The sequence below is a fragment of the Gallinula chloropus genome (genome assembly GCF_964237585.1).
Source record: "Gallinula chloropus genome assembly, chromosome: 2".
Taxonomy (NCBI): domain Eukaryota; kingdom Metazoa; phylum Chordata; class Aves; order Gruiformes; family Rallidae; genus Gallinula; species Gallinula chloropus.
In genome coordinates, this window is record NC_140086.1 from 77,481,304 (window position 1) to 77,498,002 (window position 16,699).

A 16,699-nucleotide genomic window follows, 5' to 3' on the forward strand; every position below is an offset into this window, starting at 1 on the left:
AGTTTGAACAAAAACTTGGCAGTTCGGAGTTTGCTTTGAATTTGGTATCCGTTTGAACCTGAAATTTGATGCAAACCTGAGAGGACAGAAGCTCCTGCAGATTAAAACTGGTTTTCAGGAATCCCTGAGACACAAAACTTCTGAGAATCACAAACCTCTTCATTTTCTTTGTTACTTTATTGCTGTTTTTTTTCCCCTGTCTCATTGGAGGCCATCTGTAGTCCCCTGAAGAGTTTTGGCTGAGCAAGGTCTTTCAGGATTGATTCTTAGGATCATCCCGGATTTGCAAAGCATCTCTTACATCAGCTACACTTTTGGCAAAGGGAAGAACATCTTTACTAATGTAATAAATGGTGAAAAATCTTCCATTTTGTTATTTCACCATGTTTCAATTTCTGTCTCTGGTTTCTGTGGTCAAAAAGTATTTCAGCTGTTCCAAAACCTTCATGAGGAGGCATCAGTGAAACAGAGCATGTGCTGCAAAACAGTTTGGGTACAAGGATTCTCCTGTCAGTAACCAAAACCCTGCTGGGATTTGATCTTATGCCATGAAGTCAGTGAAGCTGAAACCTCTGCGTTGAGTAAGCGGGACCAGGTCACTTGATCCTGCCCTGAACCCAGGTCCCTTTCGCTGCCTTGTGGTTTGTCACATCTTTACATTTCATTTGTGCAGGGTTCAGGGAGCAACTTGTTTGGTTTTCATTGGCACTGCTAAGCTGACCTGCGCTGTCTCTACATCTGCTCAGGTTTCAGGAGAGTTTCCAGTTATGCAGCGAGGTAACAGTCCAGCATGAGGAGTAACACCTAGAAAACCTCTTAAATAGATTGGTAAAGATTTTCTTAATGTGCTTTCCAAAGTGGATGCAGGACTGTGTTGGTACAAAGCCACTGCTGATGAAAGCTGTACCAGATGTGACACTACAGACTTTAAAAATGGGCCTGTATGAATTATAATCTGCTTCAGTAACGTTTCTAGATGAATTTGAATGGCATGCATCACAGAATATTCAGCTGGACTGAAGAGTGAGATGAGAGAATATTTTTACAGCTCCCAGTAATTAAATTGTGATTGTTGCAGCTGCCTGACAGACTGCATTATTTTATAGGGCGTCAAAGCATCATAAAATGAATGACAAGTGAAGGGAAAACTGTTTTGAATGAGTCATAATGGCACTAGATACTCATCTTTTTCTGATAGTCCAATTATAAAGACTTGATGTTTTAATTGGTCTTGCAGCCGCTCAGCCAGCGGCTGTCGGCAGCTACTCAGCGTGCCCTCGCTAACGCCAGCCACCCCGCGCACGGGGCTCGTGAACAACAGTGGCCTTCACAAACAGAACTCAGGCCCTTCATTTTGCTACCAGAACTGGATGCCAGCCCTGTTTTCCCGTCCCTGGAGAGAGGGGGCAAGTGGCTTTCCACTGTCAGGTGGAGAAATAAAAGCGTGGGGGGTTCTGCACAAAGTGTTCCTTTGTCTGGTATCGGGCCTGGCGCAGCTCGTTACCACCGCTGGCATCACTTTTTAATGAAGCACTGTTACAGCGAGGCTCACATTCACCAGGGGAGTGCACAAGCTGCACCTTTGCAGACACTTTCCCTGGGTGATGGGGCTTACTTCCATAAGCTGTAGGAACTCCCTTGGCAGTGCTGCTCACTGAATCAAGAAACTGAGGCCACTTGCAAGCTTGGAGTCACCATCTCTGGTTTTCAATTAATCCCTCTACTTAAACTGAGTCTTCAGAGAGGAGAGCAACGTGAGGGAAGGTGGGAACCCAGGTTTCCCGGCTCCTAGCCCAATACTCTGGTCACAACTCAGTGCTGCTTAACCCTAAGGCTAGTGACTGCAGTGAGCAGAAGAAGGTACGAAGAAAAGTGAACTTATTAGTTATCTCCGTTATTCCACTTACCAAACCAGCAGGAGTCATTTTTTGTTTTAACCTTGAGAAAGCTCCTTACTTCTGTAACATATTTTCTCTGCTTTTTCATCTCTTCAAAGGGCACATAACCATTACAAACTATTTGTTGAATTATTTTCCTGGGCTTGATATTGAGAAGAGGAACGTGTTTGGATTCACAGCGCTGATGAAATCTGCAATGCAGGGCCGGACCGAATGCGTGAAAGCCTTGATGCTGGCAGGTATGCAAACTGCTTTGCTGCTTCTTCATCACCATCTGCTTGTGAAGTGCTAGATAGTCATGTGCAAACACCAAGAAGAAAATTGTCTTTTGGGGCATTTACTCTGAGAGGTGTGGGGCAGCCTTCCCTGGAAATGGGTCTAGCGTTTAAGTAAGTCATAGACAAGGCAGTGAGGCCACATGCTGCAGGTGCAGGAGCACTCAGTTTGCCCATGTAAATTCAACCAGGATCTCTCCAGGAACTCTCAGGGTGAGATTCATTGTCTCCAAGAGAGTTCAGGGAACCTGATCATCAAGATTTGCAGAGGAGTTAGTGAAGTTCATGACCCAGCTGGGAAAGACATGCAGCTCTCTGGCTGCCAGTTCTGTGGGTGTGACAGTGCAAGGGTGTGTGAGGGTGGTGGGACCATAGCCAGACCTCCACCTCTCCCTGGAAAATTGTGGCAGGTCCTGGGGCAGAGAGCAGACAGTATTGGGGGTTCTGACTTTTGTGAGTAGAGTTGAGTGTAGAGTTCATGTCCCACAGGGGATATTGGTGGGAAACCTGGTGACATAGGGAATAACCTCTCTTTCTAACCCTTCTACAGATCTGAGTTGGGTCTCCAGGTTTATGGGCAACAAGGCATCAGCAGGTCTGCATCTGCTGCAAGGAGGGAGTTGTGGTACAGGGAGTGAGCAGGTCCACCTCTTCCCACCTGCCTGTGTTCAGATCTGGAAACAGGACATATGTTTCCTGCTGTTGGCTTTCAAGGGTGTTTGAATTTCCAGCTGTATACGTTGCGAGGCAAAGGGGTTATGGAGAGGAAACTCAGAGGGTGAGGGGCATTGGGCGAGAGGCAGTCTCTGCAGGAGCACTCCCAGCATACAGCAGCTTTTAGCCATGATGTCCTATGTTTTTATTATATTATCTATTTATTATATCAATATCAGCTAATAATTAAATAGCTACCTTATATTAGTATATATTCTTGTATTACAGTTGCAGATATTTGACACAAATTGAATATTATGGAAGTTATAACAGGCTGCATATGGCTATTGTTACTGGCTAGACCAAGAATCCTGCAGGTCCATTTCACTGAGAGAGGTCTTGAATGAGCAGTTTAATTCAGCCCTTTTGCTCTCACAGAAGTCTAACCCCTCATTGTCTGGGTATTTTTGGTCACAGGCATTTATCGAGCATGGTGGTACTGCTCTCATTCATGTTCATAACATTCAGTTTCAGATGTTGATATGACATAGAAAATGTGTGGATGATGTGGCAGCTGGCATGTTATTTTCTGCAAGGTTCTGCAGCCTCTTTTACTGGGATCAAGGCTTTGGAATCAGATCATTCATCTTGGAGTTAAAGATTTTGCTTTTATGAAAGAAAATTATGAAATGACTGTCAGAGATAGAGCACTTCCAGACACAGGTGCGCTTTCTGGACTAACACATCCTTTGTGCAGATGCTAGTTCAGAACTTCCCAGTGCCCTTTATAAACTATCACTGAAAATGAAACTTCAATCCCAAGACCTTACAATTTGTCAGGCTGACCTTACAGTACCATGACTTTCTATTATTACCACTGGAGATCTGGTGGAAGCTTATTCTTTCTGTTTTGGTCACTAGAAGCTATTTCATGATCTTTCCATTTTTGTAAGACAGCTTAGTCCTTGTTATCCTACTTCATGTACAGAAAGTATTGATATTAAAGCTCACTGTGTGGTTGCTGCCTCTAGCATCTGGATGACCACCTTCTTGTTTCATGATCTATTAGAAAAGAGAGTATCAGGGAGAACAGACCTTCAGCCAGCCAGAAAACAGCTTTGCCAGCCTCCTTAGGGAATTTACCTACGGAAAGTTCTGTCAGCTTGTTGGCTGCTCAAAAGAAGGCCACAAAGGAAGTGTGGTAGATTGCCAGCACCCATTGCAATACCTTATTATTTTATAGCACTGTAAAGCCTGAGGAGGGAGGGGGTTGCTCGTTTGTAATGGATTTAGAAGTAGTTTGGGACCAAAGGGACACTGAGTGGCTGCTGACAATAACGTGGCAGTTTGCTGAAGGAAGAAATTATTAAAAGATTTGGTGGAAAAAAAAATCAATTTCACAAATAAAACATCAAACTTTTATGTCTAATGAAAGACTGCATGGAAATCTAGGGGTAAAACAGCCCATGGTGGGTCTACTTAGTGGGTAGCTGCAAAGCAGGTATGTGTCTTTGGAACTTGGGCTTTTAAACCCAGTGGCTGTTAGTGGCTTGGGCGGCACCTCTATTGACTGGCACCTACTTAGGGCATTGCAGGAGGCCCATGAAGGGAAACAGCTCACCTTCCTAGCCCCCTAAGCCTGAGCTTAACACTGCCAGACGGGGAAGAGGTAACGGCACTGCATGGCAGGTGGTTGGAGCTGGACTGTCAAAGCAACTGCTCCTTCCAAAATTTGAGTTCCAGGAGGGTGGCCAAGGTCAATCACTACAAGATGAAGGCGCTCTCAGACACTTGGCCATAACGTTTGCTCTTCCCCAGTGAATCTTTTGAACATGTGAACTGGCCATTCATGAGTGCACAGCACAGCGAGGGAGTGGGGGGGTGGGGAACCTGGCAGCCCACCGGCAGCTTGTCGCAGGCCGCTGCGCTGCCAGGGCCGCGCTGCTGCCAGCAGCCAGCCAGTGAGCCAGCCCTGAGCACAGGCAGAGGAGTGCTGGTTGGAATGCACGTGTCAAGCCCTGCTGTGATCTCCAGGGTAAACTCAGGGCTGCTTTAGGAAAGTCCTTGGAGTGGCTGTGGATCTGGGGGCTGGGCTTTAAATACTGCATACAAACCAGGTCAGTAACAGAGGCCTGCACTCTTCATTCCCTGTCTGCAAACTCAGGGTAGCGGTTTGGCATCTCAAGGGACATTAAACCTTCTTAATTAAATAGAATATATATATATGTGTGTGTGTGTGTGTATAGGAGATATATATATCTCCTATATATATCTTTATATATATACATATATATATATAGAGAGAGAGAGTGTAAAGATATATATATGTGATATATATCTATATATGTATATACACATACACCCCAAAGAGGTGTTTGCATTCAAACTAGGCGTACTGGAAACGATCTTTGGGGCAGCTTTCGTAGGAAAACCAAGGCAAGTGGCAAATGCAATATTCCTAAAAGCAAGCTCATAGGCTGTACTTGCACTGAGTGGACAATTAGTTCAGTAAGACTGCTGTCATTCTAAAAAGGGACACGGCCATTCATGTCTCTTCTAGATGAGGCTAGATGATTCTGCTGAATCACGGGTTTGTTCAGAAACTTCTCCTGATTTGTACAGAAAATCAATACCACTATAGTAAATCATGCCTTAGAGGAGATGTTGTGATACAGGGTACAAAGTCAGCATCGATTTCTGATGGAAGATCAGGATTTCAATACTCTGTGGTATTGTTTTCTGAGATAAAGTTTCCGAAACACCCAGGTACGCATCTGTCAGGGAGCAGCAGGGGTGAGCTTCTCCTCCAAGGTGAGCAGAGGGTGCCAGCAAGGCCCACAGAAGCACTAGCTGCACCAGCAAAGGTGCTTCATGAAGAAACAGAGCAGGGCTGGTGACAATGACCAGGATCAGTGGGTACTGCAGTGTTTGACAGGCAAGTCCATGGTGACAAGGTAGGTCTGAGGTCAAAACAAGAAATGAAGTCTGTGGGTCAGTGTTGGTATGAGCTAGGCACGTGGCTTGGCACAGGCACAGCTGCAGCAAAGCTCAGGCAAGGATTAGAGCTGAGTGTCTGAGCTTCAGTGCACTCCCCGGCAAAGGTGGGGAGCCCCCATCGACCCCCCTCTCACACAGATCTTTTTGCACAAGTCTGATCCAAGGTCCCACGGCTGCACCGTATCAGAGCTGACATGTCTTCTTGAAGATAATGGTAAGCAGCTCTCTATACAGTTGGACCTGATGATCTTGAAGGTCTTTTCCAACTGAAACCATGCTATGAAACCATTCTACACCTTTGCTTCTCTATAAGCAGAGCATACTGTACATTAAAATTTATATTTGAAGACAGTTCCTTTAACAGTGCTTCCTTTAGTAAAGCCTTGCCCGTTTTGTGTACAATGAAGAAACAACTTCCATGTAATCTGCCATGTTCCCATTCAGCTCTAGTGAGAAGGAACAAAGAGACAGACAGCTGTGAGGAAGGGCACAGGACAAGAGACTAGCCTGAGAAGGGAGAGATTCAGTGGCAGGAAATTTGGCTAGGCTGGTTCAAAGCTAGTCTAGTGGAGCAGGAGGATGTGTCTTTGTGTCTTTCTTCCTTCTCTCATTGGTTTGTCTGGAGCTTCTGAACTCATGAATTTTGTCAAATGCTGCTGCCTTGGAGATCTCACAATCCTTTCTTCATTTCGCAGCTAACAAACTGTTGATCTGATGATATCTTCCTCTTCTTTGCTTTCTCTTTACCCTCCAGCCTGGGCCCCATGCTTGGCTCCCTGCCGAGTCCCCATGGTTTCTCTCTGAGTGACCGTTTCTGCAAAATTCACTTCAGATCAGCTCAGGTTGCTTAGGGTGTCTCCAGCCACATACTCACTCAGTCTGTGTCTCTAGCATCCTTTTAGGGATTTTTTTCCAGACTTAGAAATCAGCTGGTACTAAATAGAGTTAAAACTGAACTTTTGAACACTTTCCCCATGCTCTCTTTCCCCCACTTGTTTGTCTGTAACAACAAAACATCCTTTTTAGGGAAAAGGTTATACTGGAGCCACTGCACACTGGTTCCTGGTTCCCATTCCTTGTACCTAGTCCCCCTTATGCTAGTTTCAAATGCTGTCACCAGTATAGTACATGCTGAAAACATTGTGATGTTTCTCTGGCCTTTTCCTCAGGTGTTAGTCTCTGGACATCTCCCTCTTCCAAAGCAAGAGTGACAGAATGTCTTGTCGTTTGTGGCAAGATCTGTGTAGGTCAGTTTTGTGTTGGCTGTTTGAAAATGGTGCTTCAGCTGACAGACGAGCCCTTCAGAAAGACAAATGCTGTAGCCCATTCATACCCCAGCTTGACATTCTATAAAGAAATCCAGGAATCATCTACAGGGCCAGTGATATGTGCAAGCCACCACTGAATGTTAGAGAGCTCGGTTCTGTTGAAGGCAGGTGCGCAGGGTGCCTGTGCCTGTCCCAGGGAACCTGCTGCTGAACAGCCGACATGGTAGAGCGTGCACAGCTCCCTCTGTGAGCAGCCCCAGCCTGTAGTCAGAATAGAACCCGGAGGATTTGCAGCTCAAGGATGTGAGTGCCTGAAACCAGAGTATTCACCCCTCCTCGCTCTTCTGTCGGTGTCAGTCACTCACCCAGATGCCCCCCAAGGGGTGTGTGTGTGCCCAGGGGTGTATCTGGGGTCACGCGGGCGCGATGCAGAGAGCGCGATGCTGCCGCGGAATTCTCATCGTGTCTCTTGAGATTCCTTCTGGTTGGTGCCAGCTTACTCCCTGCTCACTTTGACACAGCTGTTGTAGCGCGCTGCATGTGACACAGGGATCTGCCTGGCTCCCCTCTGATCACAGCAAGAGAAGAGTGGGAAGTTTCATTCACTGACATTGGCTGTTTCTCTTCTCTTTGAGGGGCAAATGTTCACGCGACCGACCCAAGCCGCGGGCTGACTTCGTGGGAGTGGGCTTGTTACACGGGAAGGTCAGAAGCTGCCTTCATCATGCAAAAGCTGATGGACAGGCCATGCCCAGAACAGTTCTGTGATCAATATAAACCAGAATGGCCAAAGATGAAAGAACTTCTTGCCAAGGCTGCAGAGCCAAAAAGCTGTTTGCAGAGGATTTCTGACTGCGTGAGGGCAGCTGTCTCGTTCAGGTCTTTCTATGGCCCAGAAGAAGACGGGGTCCTCGACCACATGGTGAAGGTGACAACAAGCTTGAGCAGCCCCTTCATTGCTCTGTCATGCCGGACTGTGTGCCCTGGCAGCCCACCTTCCGTGGGGAAACGCAGACTGGCGGTGCAAGAAATCCTCCGGAAGCAGAGAGCCGAGGAGATCCGGTCTCAGGACAAAGACCACTTTAGCAGCTACAAGAAGCTCTTTCAGAACTCCAAAGTCACGCTGATCCCCAAGAAGAAGGACCGGCGAGCCAGCCTGCAGCCCATCAGCCTGGCAGTCTCCCAAGTGAACACGGTAGCCACCAGGAAAGCAAGCCTCTTGCCACTCCACCTGCTCAGACGGAGCAGCGTCCGGCCGGGATTTGTCATCCCCAAAGTCCGTATCAGCAAGGCTCCTCCACCCACCTTCCAGCCAGAGAAGGCGAGGAGGAGGAGCAGCGCGAAGGACGACCCCTACTTGCAGATTCCCAAATGGAGATACAAGGAGCTAAAAGAGGAGCGGAAGAAGGCAGAGGAACAGGAGAAGAAAAAAGCAGCAGACGCTCAAAAGCAGAGGCAGGTGTCCCCTGCAAGATCCAGGACCTGATTTCAAGGCAGTTTCCAGAAGGTTTTAGAGCCGTTGGTCTTGTTATCTGAGCAAGATAACAGACTGCATGCCTTCCAAGGCACGCTCACTGCTCTCCGAGCTGGGATACTGCCTTTAAGGTGTAGGAACAGGGCAAGGGCTGTGGCACAGCGTGTCTGGTGGTGGAGCCTTGGGAAAGGCGTTTTGAGCTGGAAGACTCGCTGAGTTTACCCGTCTGCTGTGGACAGGAAGTTTTAAATGGTGCAGTCCTTCTGCAGTTTCTTTTTTTCCAGTCCCAGGTGAATGACCAAGAGCTTGGAAAACACCACGTGTGGGAAAGGGTCGTGTTTTGTGTGTCTACCTTTTGTAATGGAGAAAAATACGGAGTTGTGCTTTTGATGCTAGACATTCCTCCCTCTCCTTGCTTAGGTAGGTGTACTGCAAGGTTCTATAGTAATTAGGAAGAGTCTAAAATATCCCACGATGTTGATGGGCAGTGAAAACCCAGGTCTACAGTTGTTTCGAATATACTAAGCACTTTATTTTAACTCCAGTAATCAAGGTTTAAGACAGGGTAGATATTAAGCTGTACAGCTTTATACAGTCTGTATGGATGCAGTTCTTCATGCTGGTGTTCTGTTGAATATAAAAAGGGCTGCACATGAAATATTTCTGTAGCTGTTCTATTCCCATCCTTTGCAAGTATAAATCAGGGGCAGGGACTGATTTCTTTGGAGCAACAGAGAAGCTGGGCTAATTTTTTTGAATGTCGCCTCATCTAAGATTTGCCTCCCCTATTAAGTTTCCCTTAGCTGCTACCTGTTGTCTCCTCTTTAGTCTCAGGGAATTTTTCTGTCATCGCATTTAACTGTGAAATAAGGGAGATGGTGAGCCACATGGGGGCTTTTGGGGTTTTTTAGGTTGATATTAAAGTTCCTATTAAGAAAAAACCCACACTGAGTGTATCGTGAGCTTTTCCATACAATAGCCAGGACTGAAAAATTACGTAGCTTCCAGAAGCTCAAGCAGTTTTCCCAGGTATCAAGTCCAGCCATGTACTGTGAACATCCAGCCCGAGATGGAGCATCAGGCAGCTCGGCCACTGACGTTAGGAAACCGTGGCTGGATGTTATGGTGAGCTTTGGTAGTACGCCTCTGGGTGCCCAGAGAGGATAGTACTTCACCCCTCTGTCTCAGCAGTGGGAGAAAAAACTTCCCTAGTACATGAGTGCATCTCAAAGTGGCAGTTCCTACAGGTTGCTGCAGAGTCTTGTGGTCCACCTTAAGGCTTCGTTTGGTCTAAATGGCATGCCAAACCCTGGCAGGTAAGGACAAAGAAGGTCTGTAAACCTGCTGCCTGCTGAAAAAAGACCACATCCATAAAAGTGGAGGTCAAACACAAGCAGTAAGTCATAGAGCACATACTCCCACTATGTTTTTGCTCAGGTTTTGCTCCCATTTGGAATGAAGTCTGCTGAGGTGTGTCCTAACAGCATTGCTCTGCTAGTGTCCAGGCAGACCCCAGCCGCTGCTGTCACCAACATCTCCCTTCAATTAAAAAGCAGGGAAACCTTTCCATCCTTCAGTCCCATGGCCCAAAGGCTGGCCACGGTCTCACTGAACTTGTAATGAAACTCTGTGTGTCATGGGAGAAATGAATTCACTTGGTGACTGAAAACTAGATGGGCTTGGCTGGCGGCGTCAGAGGGGTCAGGGCTTCACAGAGGGTCTGGCAGATAGAGGGGTCCAACCAGGATCTTTCTGCGCTGCCCGTCTCTGGCTGGAGAAGCTGTGCTGGCTAGGCTGTATTGCCAGGTAGCCTCCCAGGGCAGAGCTGGAGGAATACCACCCCACTAATAAACCTCCCCAGCCCTGTGAATGCAAAGAGGGTTTTAGTCTGCAAGTGCATCAGCGCTGTGCGATCCGTAGGCACTGATTCTGTAATGGGTTTGGTGTGACCAGAATATAAGCTGAATTAATTTCTTTGGAGGGTAGGAAGACAATCTTTCAGCTGCCTGTTGCAGAGGGACTAGGATGGGTTTTTGAATTGGCAGACTGGATTGAATGGTTTAACTATTAGTTTGTGTTTACTGCCAGCCCAGTGTACTGAAGCTTTAGCACTTGGATTCAGTATCTGAAAAACAACCTGTGCTGCAGGTGAACGCTTGGATTTGCACTCTCAGTATCGCTTGTGAGAGAGATACAACTGACAGGTGCTCTCAGGGATTAACGTACAGCACGGTAGAGTTAGGGGCTGAAAATGAAGCCTGTTTTCTAACCCTTTGTACTTTACTGCGTGTATGTGCATAAAGATGTGATATTTCCATTAAAAGAGGCACAAGCTGTTAAACTTATTTGGTGACTTTATTCTTCAGAAGGGCTCGGGGATGCTGCTGCTCAGTTTTCAGCAGATAAAAAAGCCCACCCACTTTCACCGATGGGCTGAGCAGCAACATCTGAAAGCAGTTTGGTTTCCCTGGAAGGAGCCATTGCGGGTTACCTTCCACTCCTTGGGAATTCTGCCCTACAAGTGAAAGAAACCTGTGTGTTTGTCCCAAAATCAGGCCTTGGCTGGCTGGAGATCCCCACAGCCACATTGCTCTGCTGCGAGCCGGCAGCCCCCCAGCATCCCGGTGGGCAGCGTGGATCCATTTCGTGCATCTCTGGTAAGTCTTTGTGCTTGTTAGGTTGGGAAGCACAGGCACAGGTGTCTCTGGCTCCTCACTGCCTTCCTCCCCTGCTGCTTTGCTGCCCCTTGGGCCGTCTTACTCCTTCTCTTCATCTCCATCACATGAAAGATGCCGCTGGCTTTATTTATTGTCCCTCTGAAGACTGCAGCGGGCAAAGCTCCTGCACAACATGCTGCTGGAAACCCCTGGCAAAGGGACCGTAGCTGGGGAGGGCACACCCCTGTCTGTCCTCCAGCTGTCCGTCCCTCTTGAGCTGCTGCCCCTGAGGAGGATTTGACTTCTGTTGGACTTTTAGCACAAGGAGTGTGGTTTGGTTTGTGTGTTGTTGGTTTGTGTTTGCTTTTTATTCCCCATGAGAGACCCACAGCTATGAAATGCCAGCTTCAGGCTGCTCCTGGTCGCTCAAGCAGGACAGTTTATCTCCCAAAAAAAACATGCGAGCCCTCGGTAGCCACTCCTGGCAGCTGGAGCCCCTGTGGGCACTGCTGCAGGAGGATGCTCCCACAGCGGGGAAGGGGATGACAATTCTTCTACCTGCCTTGGATGCCAGGCTGCAGTGTGGCACACCAGTGGGAACGACGCCAACGATGTGGAAAGGTTTTCAGGTGGAAACCCAGTATTACAGGTGGCTCCTCATGTCACTATGCATTGCCCTATCAGAGATTTTTAGGCCAATGAAAACTGTTCCTTAAGCCTCAACAAAAATCCTCACTGAGCCTCCTCACTGACTGCCTTTGTCTTAATGGTCCTGAATGCTCGTGCTGCCCAGCTAAGGGACAGATACTAAAGCAGCTGGCTGGAAAATACCTTGAATGGGAAAATGGCATGCAGATGCACAGCGTTCTTTGGGGTGTTTCTTTTTTAAAGCATCTGGATTCCAGCAGGAAACCTCCAAAAGCTGTGACTGGAATTAGGACCCAATTTAGGCCATGCCAATGTGCAGGTGACTTCGCACTCCACAGTCTGCCAGATATCCGGAGGCTGCAGGTGGGCAACAAGCTGGAAAGGGCAGTCATGCCCCTCTCTCCTGCCCACGTGTGCCTGCTCACCCCCAGCAAACCTGTCATTTTTGCTGGATTAGTATTCTGCCAGTTTAATGAGCTGGGCAAAATTTCTGGAGCCGGGGAGCAGGGAGGGGGTGAGACTGTCTTGGTTGGAGAGACCTCAAATACCATCCAGTTTCACCCTCTCTGCCATGGGCAGGGACACCCTCCAATAGAACAGGTTGCCCAATGCCCCATCCAACCTGGCCTTGAAAACTGCCAGGGATGGGAAGGTCCCTTCCAACCCAAACCATTCTGTGATTCTGTGAAACCACACCTATAAAACTACCTATTGGTAACACAGTCATACATGTACATCGCTCACAGATAAAGTAATAAATGCTACATGTATATAACATGTATAAAACACCGTCTAGTTAAAGGTGTCCCTGCTTACTGCAGGGGGGTTGGACTAGATGGCCTTTAAAGATCCCTTCCAACCTAACACAGCCTATGATTCTGTGAGAGATAAATGTTTATAAATTTATAAGATATATGCATGTACAAAGCCCCTCACCTCCCAGTGATAATATGAAGCACTCAAGTATGTTAATGATAAATGCCTCTAAGAAAACTAGCATTAAATTATTGTTCTGTGAGAGGAACAAATAATTCAGGGTATAATACAGAGGCTACAGAGAAAACAGACCAGCTGCCTTTTCACTGAGCACCATGAAATGCCTGCACGGGCTTCTGTGAAAAATCGTACTTCACAGGGTAATTAAAGTTATTATGCATATTAATTTTGCCTAGTCAGGTTTAAATTTGGCACTTCTCCTGGCACATTTGGATTTACAGTGTTCGCAGCATTCTTTCACAGCCACAAAACTGGGCAGAGGTTCGTGGATAATTAGTGGGCCAAATGTTGCTGGTTTGGTCCACAGCTGGGAAGAGAGAAGAGGTTGGGAAAATGAGGTTGGGCAGTTCCTGTCCCACCCCATCCCATCCCATCCCATCCCAGCAGCTTCCCCCATGAATGGCAGTGTGCCGCTTTGCCCAAGCCCTTCCTCCCAAGCAAACAAACACTCAGCACAAACCCTCCAGAGGCAGACGTGCAAAATCCATGCTTGCTGGCGCCGTCCTGGGTGTGTTCAGCCATTTCTCACAGGGCAGCAAGCTTCTCTACATGAGGGTCTCCAGAGGAGCCCAGGAACTGCTTGAACACCTCCCTTGCACCTGTGCATGTGCCCGTGTATGATACTGTTACTGTTTGTGCCATAGGAACCAAAATCTGCCTGGGGCAGCGTTGACCACCAAAGATGCTTTCTGGCTACCTACACACAGGCTTCTACTGACAAGAGGTGGCAAAGTATTTACTTCCTGGCCACATGCAGCAACAGGAGCTCAGGTTTCCTCGGGCTTCCTGCCCGATGCTAAGCCAGCCCCTCGCAGCAGCCGGTAGCGCGGGGACGCTCAGCGTTGCTGCCTGACAGCGTTCGCGTGACACGAATCGAACAAGCAGTGCGGGTAAGTAAGGGCCCCACTAGAAGTTCTGTTCCAAAACAAGGTGCAGCAGCATTTCAGATGAACACACACAGACGTAGTAGCTGCACTGAGATCACACAGGACGTGTTTCCAGCTTGGCTGCTTTCCCAGGGAAGCGCAGTGGAATAGCTGTCGTTCAGGGTTTGTCCATTTCCATCCAAGGGATATGTGGTGGGGTAAGCGGTGGCTCTGACCACCTGGTTCCCTTTTCCAAAAAGCTGCAGTTGTCTCAGCCTCCCAAAGTGTTTTGTTATATGCAAAATAAGCCAAGACTTGTTTGGTAAGCAATAGAACTGAGCAGACCAGGCACATTCACGCTGCTTTGTTTGGCTCTTGAAAATTTGTTCTGCAAACTCTGATTCAACGAACATGCTCAGTTAAAAAAAAACCCCTTCACAGATGTTCTACACAATCTCTTTTCACTTGTGCTCTGTGGAACCTGGTTTTTATTCTTCATGTGATCAATGCATTAGCTCTTTTTTAATAATGCTGGGCAGAATGAGCAGTCTTTGCCTGTGGTTTCCCAGCCACTATGAGACTTGCTTCCTGCAAGAGCCTTTTTGGGCTTGCATAGGGTTTCCTGCACCAGCGCTCCTGAGTCGGCACCTGCTCTTCACCAGAAGAAACTTGGGCAGCTACCACCGAGCCACAGGGACTGGGCTTCAGGCTGTTGTGTGACAGTGGCCATCTCGGTCACGGTGTCTTATCAGCAGTAGCTTTGGTTGCATTCTCAAACTGGGTTCTGCACTTTATTGGGTGATTGCTTGCCCAACAGCTTGCCCATTTAGGAACCTGAGCTTTCTCAATACCCTGAGCTGCCTTAGGGTTCCCATGACTAAGCTGTTGCACTCAGAGAAAGCCAAGGATAAAGTGCTGGACTCAAACTGCATGTCAGCTGCCCAAAGAAGAAACAGCCAGGTACCGTGGGGAGGCCTTGTCTTGTGTTTCAAAACAAGACCCAAAATAAAAAAGCAGTTGAACTGATTTAAGTGAAGAGTTAAGCTGAAGAAAAGCGCATGGTCCCCTTGGACTGGTTTTAATCAGGTTAATATTAATTTGATTTAGTCAGAACCGGCTTCACATTTCGGGGTTGGACTCTATGATCTCTTGAGGTCCCTTCCAACCCCTGCAATTCTGCGTGACTCTGTGGTTAAAGTGCTAGAAATCCTTCATCCCGATATCAGAGTTTCTGCCCAGGAGGCTGTGGCAGCTATTAAATCGCTTTTCGGGGGAGAGCGGTGCCCACCACGGGTCAGGGGGCTGCTGTATCCTCGACCTGGGTCTGCCGACCCCTTCCGGTTTCCTTGCGGCTTTCATTTTCCCGGCAGGACGGAGAAGCGCCTCTCCCCTGTCTCACTGTCCCCCACTGACCAGCCCCCCCACACAGCGCAGAGCTCACAGCACCTCCTGGAGCAGTCCGGTGCCTCTCGCTCGCCTTGGGCTAAGGATCAGCCCCACGGCCCCCGACGTGGCTTGCGGCTGCCCCAGGCCCTGCCCCTCGCCCGCCCCCAGCACCACCCTGCAGCTGTTTGGATTGGGGAAACTCCAAACCCCCGCACGCAGCCCCGGGTAAGAACGGCATCGCCACCGTCCTCCGCGGAGAGCTGCTCTCTTTCCATCAAGTTTAATCTTTAATTCAGGGCTGCCTTTTGAGGATCGCAGCCCCAAGCTCAGGAACAAAACGAGCCTGACAAGTCAGAGGCAAAAGATGAAATATTAATCCATGCTTTTGCGACATCCAGGCTGGATTATAATAATTCCCTGTCTGCAGGTCTTCCCAAGGCTGCCTCCTACAAAGGAGCTTGTAGAGAAGCCAGTCGTGGGATTTCACCACATACTGCAGAAGAACAGCCCACCTCCCAGACACTAAACTTGGGGCTTGCTCGGAGACCTCTATTCCTTCTTTATCTCCAAGCATGGTTTTCAACTGCCAGGTGTAGAGCAGATCCACAATTGCAGCTCTTTTTAGTCACTGGGGAAAAAGAAAGTCTCAGCTTCAGGATCTGTCTGTTGGCACAAGAAAGAAAAAAACCACAGAAACACTGTCAGTGTGGTAGGAAAAATCTACACACCTAGGAGGCAAGCTCTGGCTCTTTCTCCCCTACACCAGTCATCCCAGTTGAGTGTTGTACCCCAGTTAATTAGGATTACAGAAATCACAGAATCCCAGAATACGTTAGGTTGGAAGGGACCTTTAAAGGTCATCTAGTCCACGCCCCCTGCAGCAAGCAGGGACACCTTTAACCAGATCAGGTTGCTCAGAGCCCCGTCAAGCCTGACTCTGAATGTCTCCAGGGATGGATGGGGCCTCAACCACCTCTCTGGGAAACCTGTTGCAGTGATCTACCACCCTTATATTGAAGAACTTTTCTGAATATCCAACCTAAATCTCCCCTTTTCTGGTTTAAAACCATTGTCCCTTGTCCTACTGCTACATGCCTTCATGGACAGTTCTTCCCCAGCTTTCCTGTAGGCACCTTTCAGGTATTGGAAGGCTGCTGTAAGTACCCCCCGAGCCTTCTCTTCCCCAGGCTGAACAACCACAACGCTCTCAGCCTGTCTTCATAGGAGAACATTTTTGTGTCCCTCCTCTGGACATGCTCTGACAGCTCATACGGTCATCAGGATATGACCAAAGTGAGGATGAGTAGGAGGAAGGAAGCCACCACCACCACTGGGGCTACAGCCGAAGAAAACACGGAGAGAGGGAAGCAGATGGAAGCCAACATTGCCAGACCGGTAACCCCAGAAGCATCAAAGCTGCAGCTGTTGACTCATGCTGCACGGACCACAGGGCTTGTTCCAGCCAGCCTTGTCTCCTCTGTGCCTCAGTTTCCCCATCAATTAAACAGAAATATTTTCCTAAATCCCAAGTTACCTCCTCAGGGCAGCCACTAGTTATCAGGGAATGAGGGAAGAGGGAT

General features: G+C 48.1%; 1 protein-coding gene across 1 annotated transcript in view; it reads left to right on the top strand.

Annotated features, from left to right (window-relative positions):
- Positions 1-8,578, top strand: part of ANKRD33B (ankyrin repeat domain 33B) — a gene marked incomplete at both ends in the record, with an annotated part of 40,183 nt that extends 31,605 nt beyond the window's left edge. The window contains 2 exons of the mRNA XM_084260012.1: positions 1,997-2,137; positions 7,728-8,578. Of these exons, the coding sequence (XP_084116138.1) occupies positions 1,997-2,137; positions 7,728-8,578 (992 nt within the window). The remainder of the gene's footprint in view (positions 1-1,996; positions 2,138-7,727) is intronic.
- Between the last annotated feature and the right edge of the window lie 8,121 nt (positions 8,579-16,699).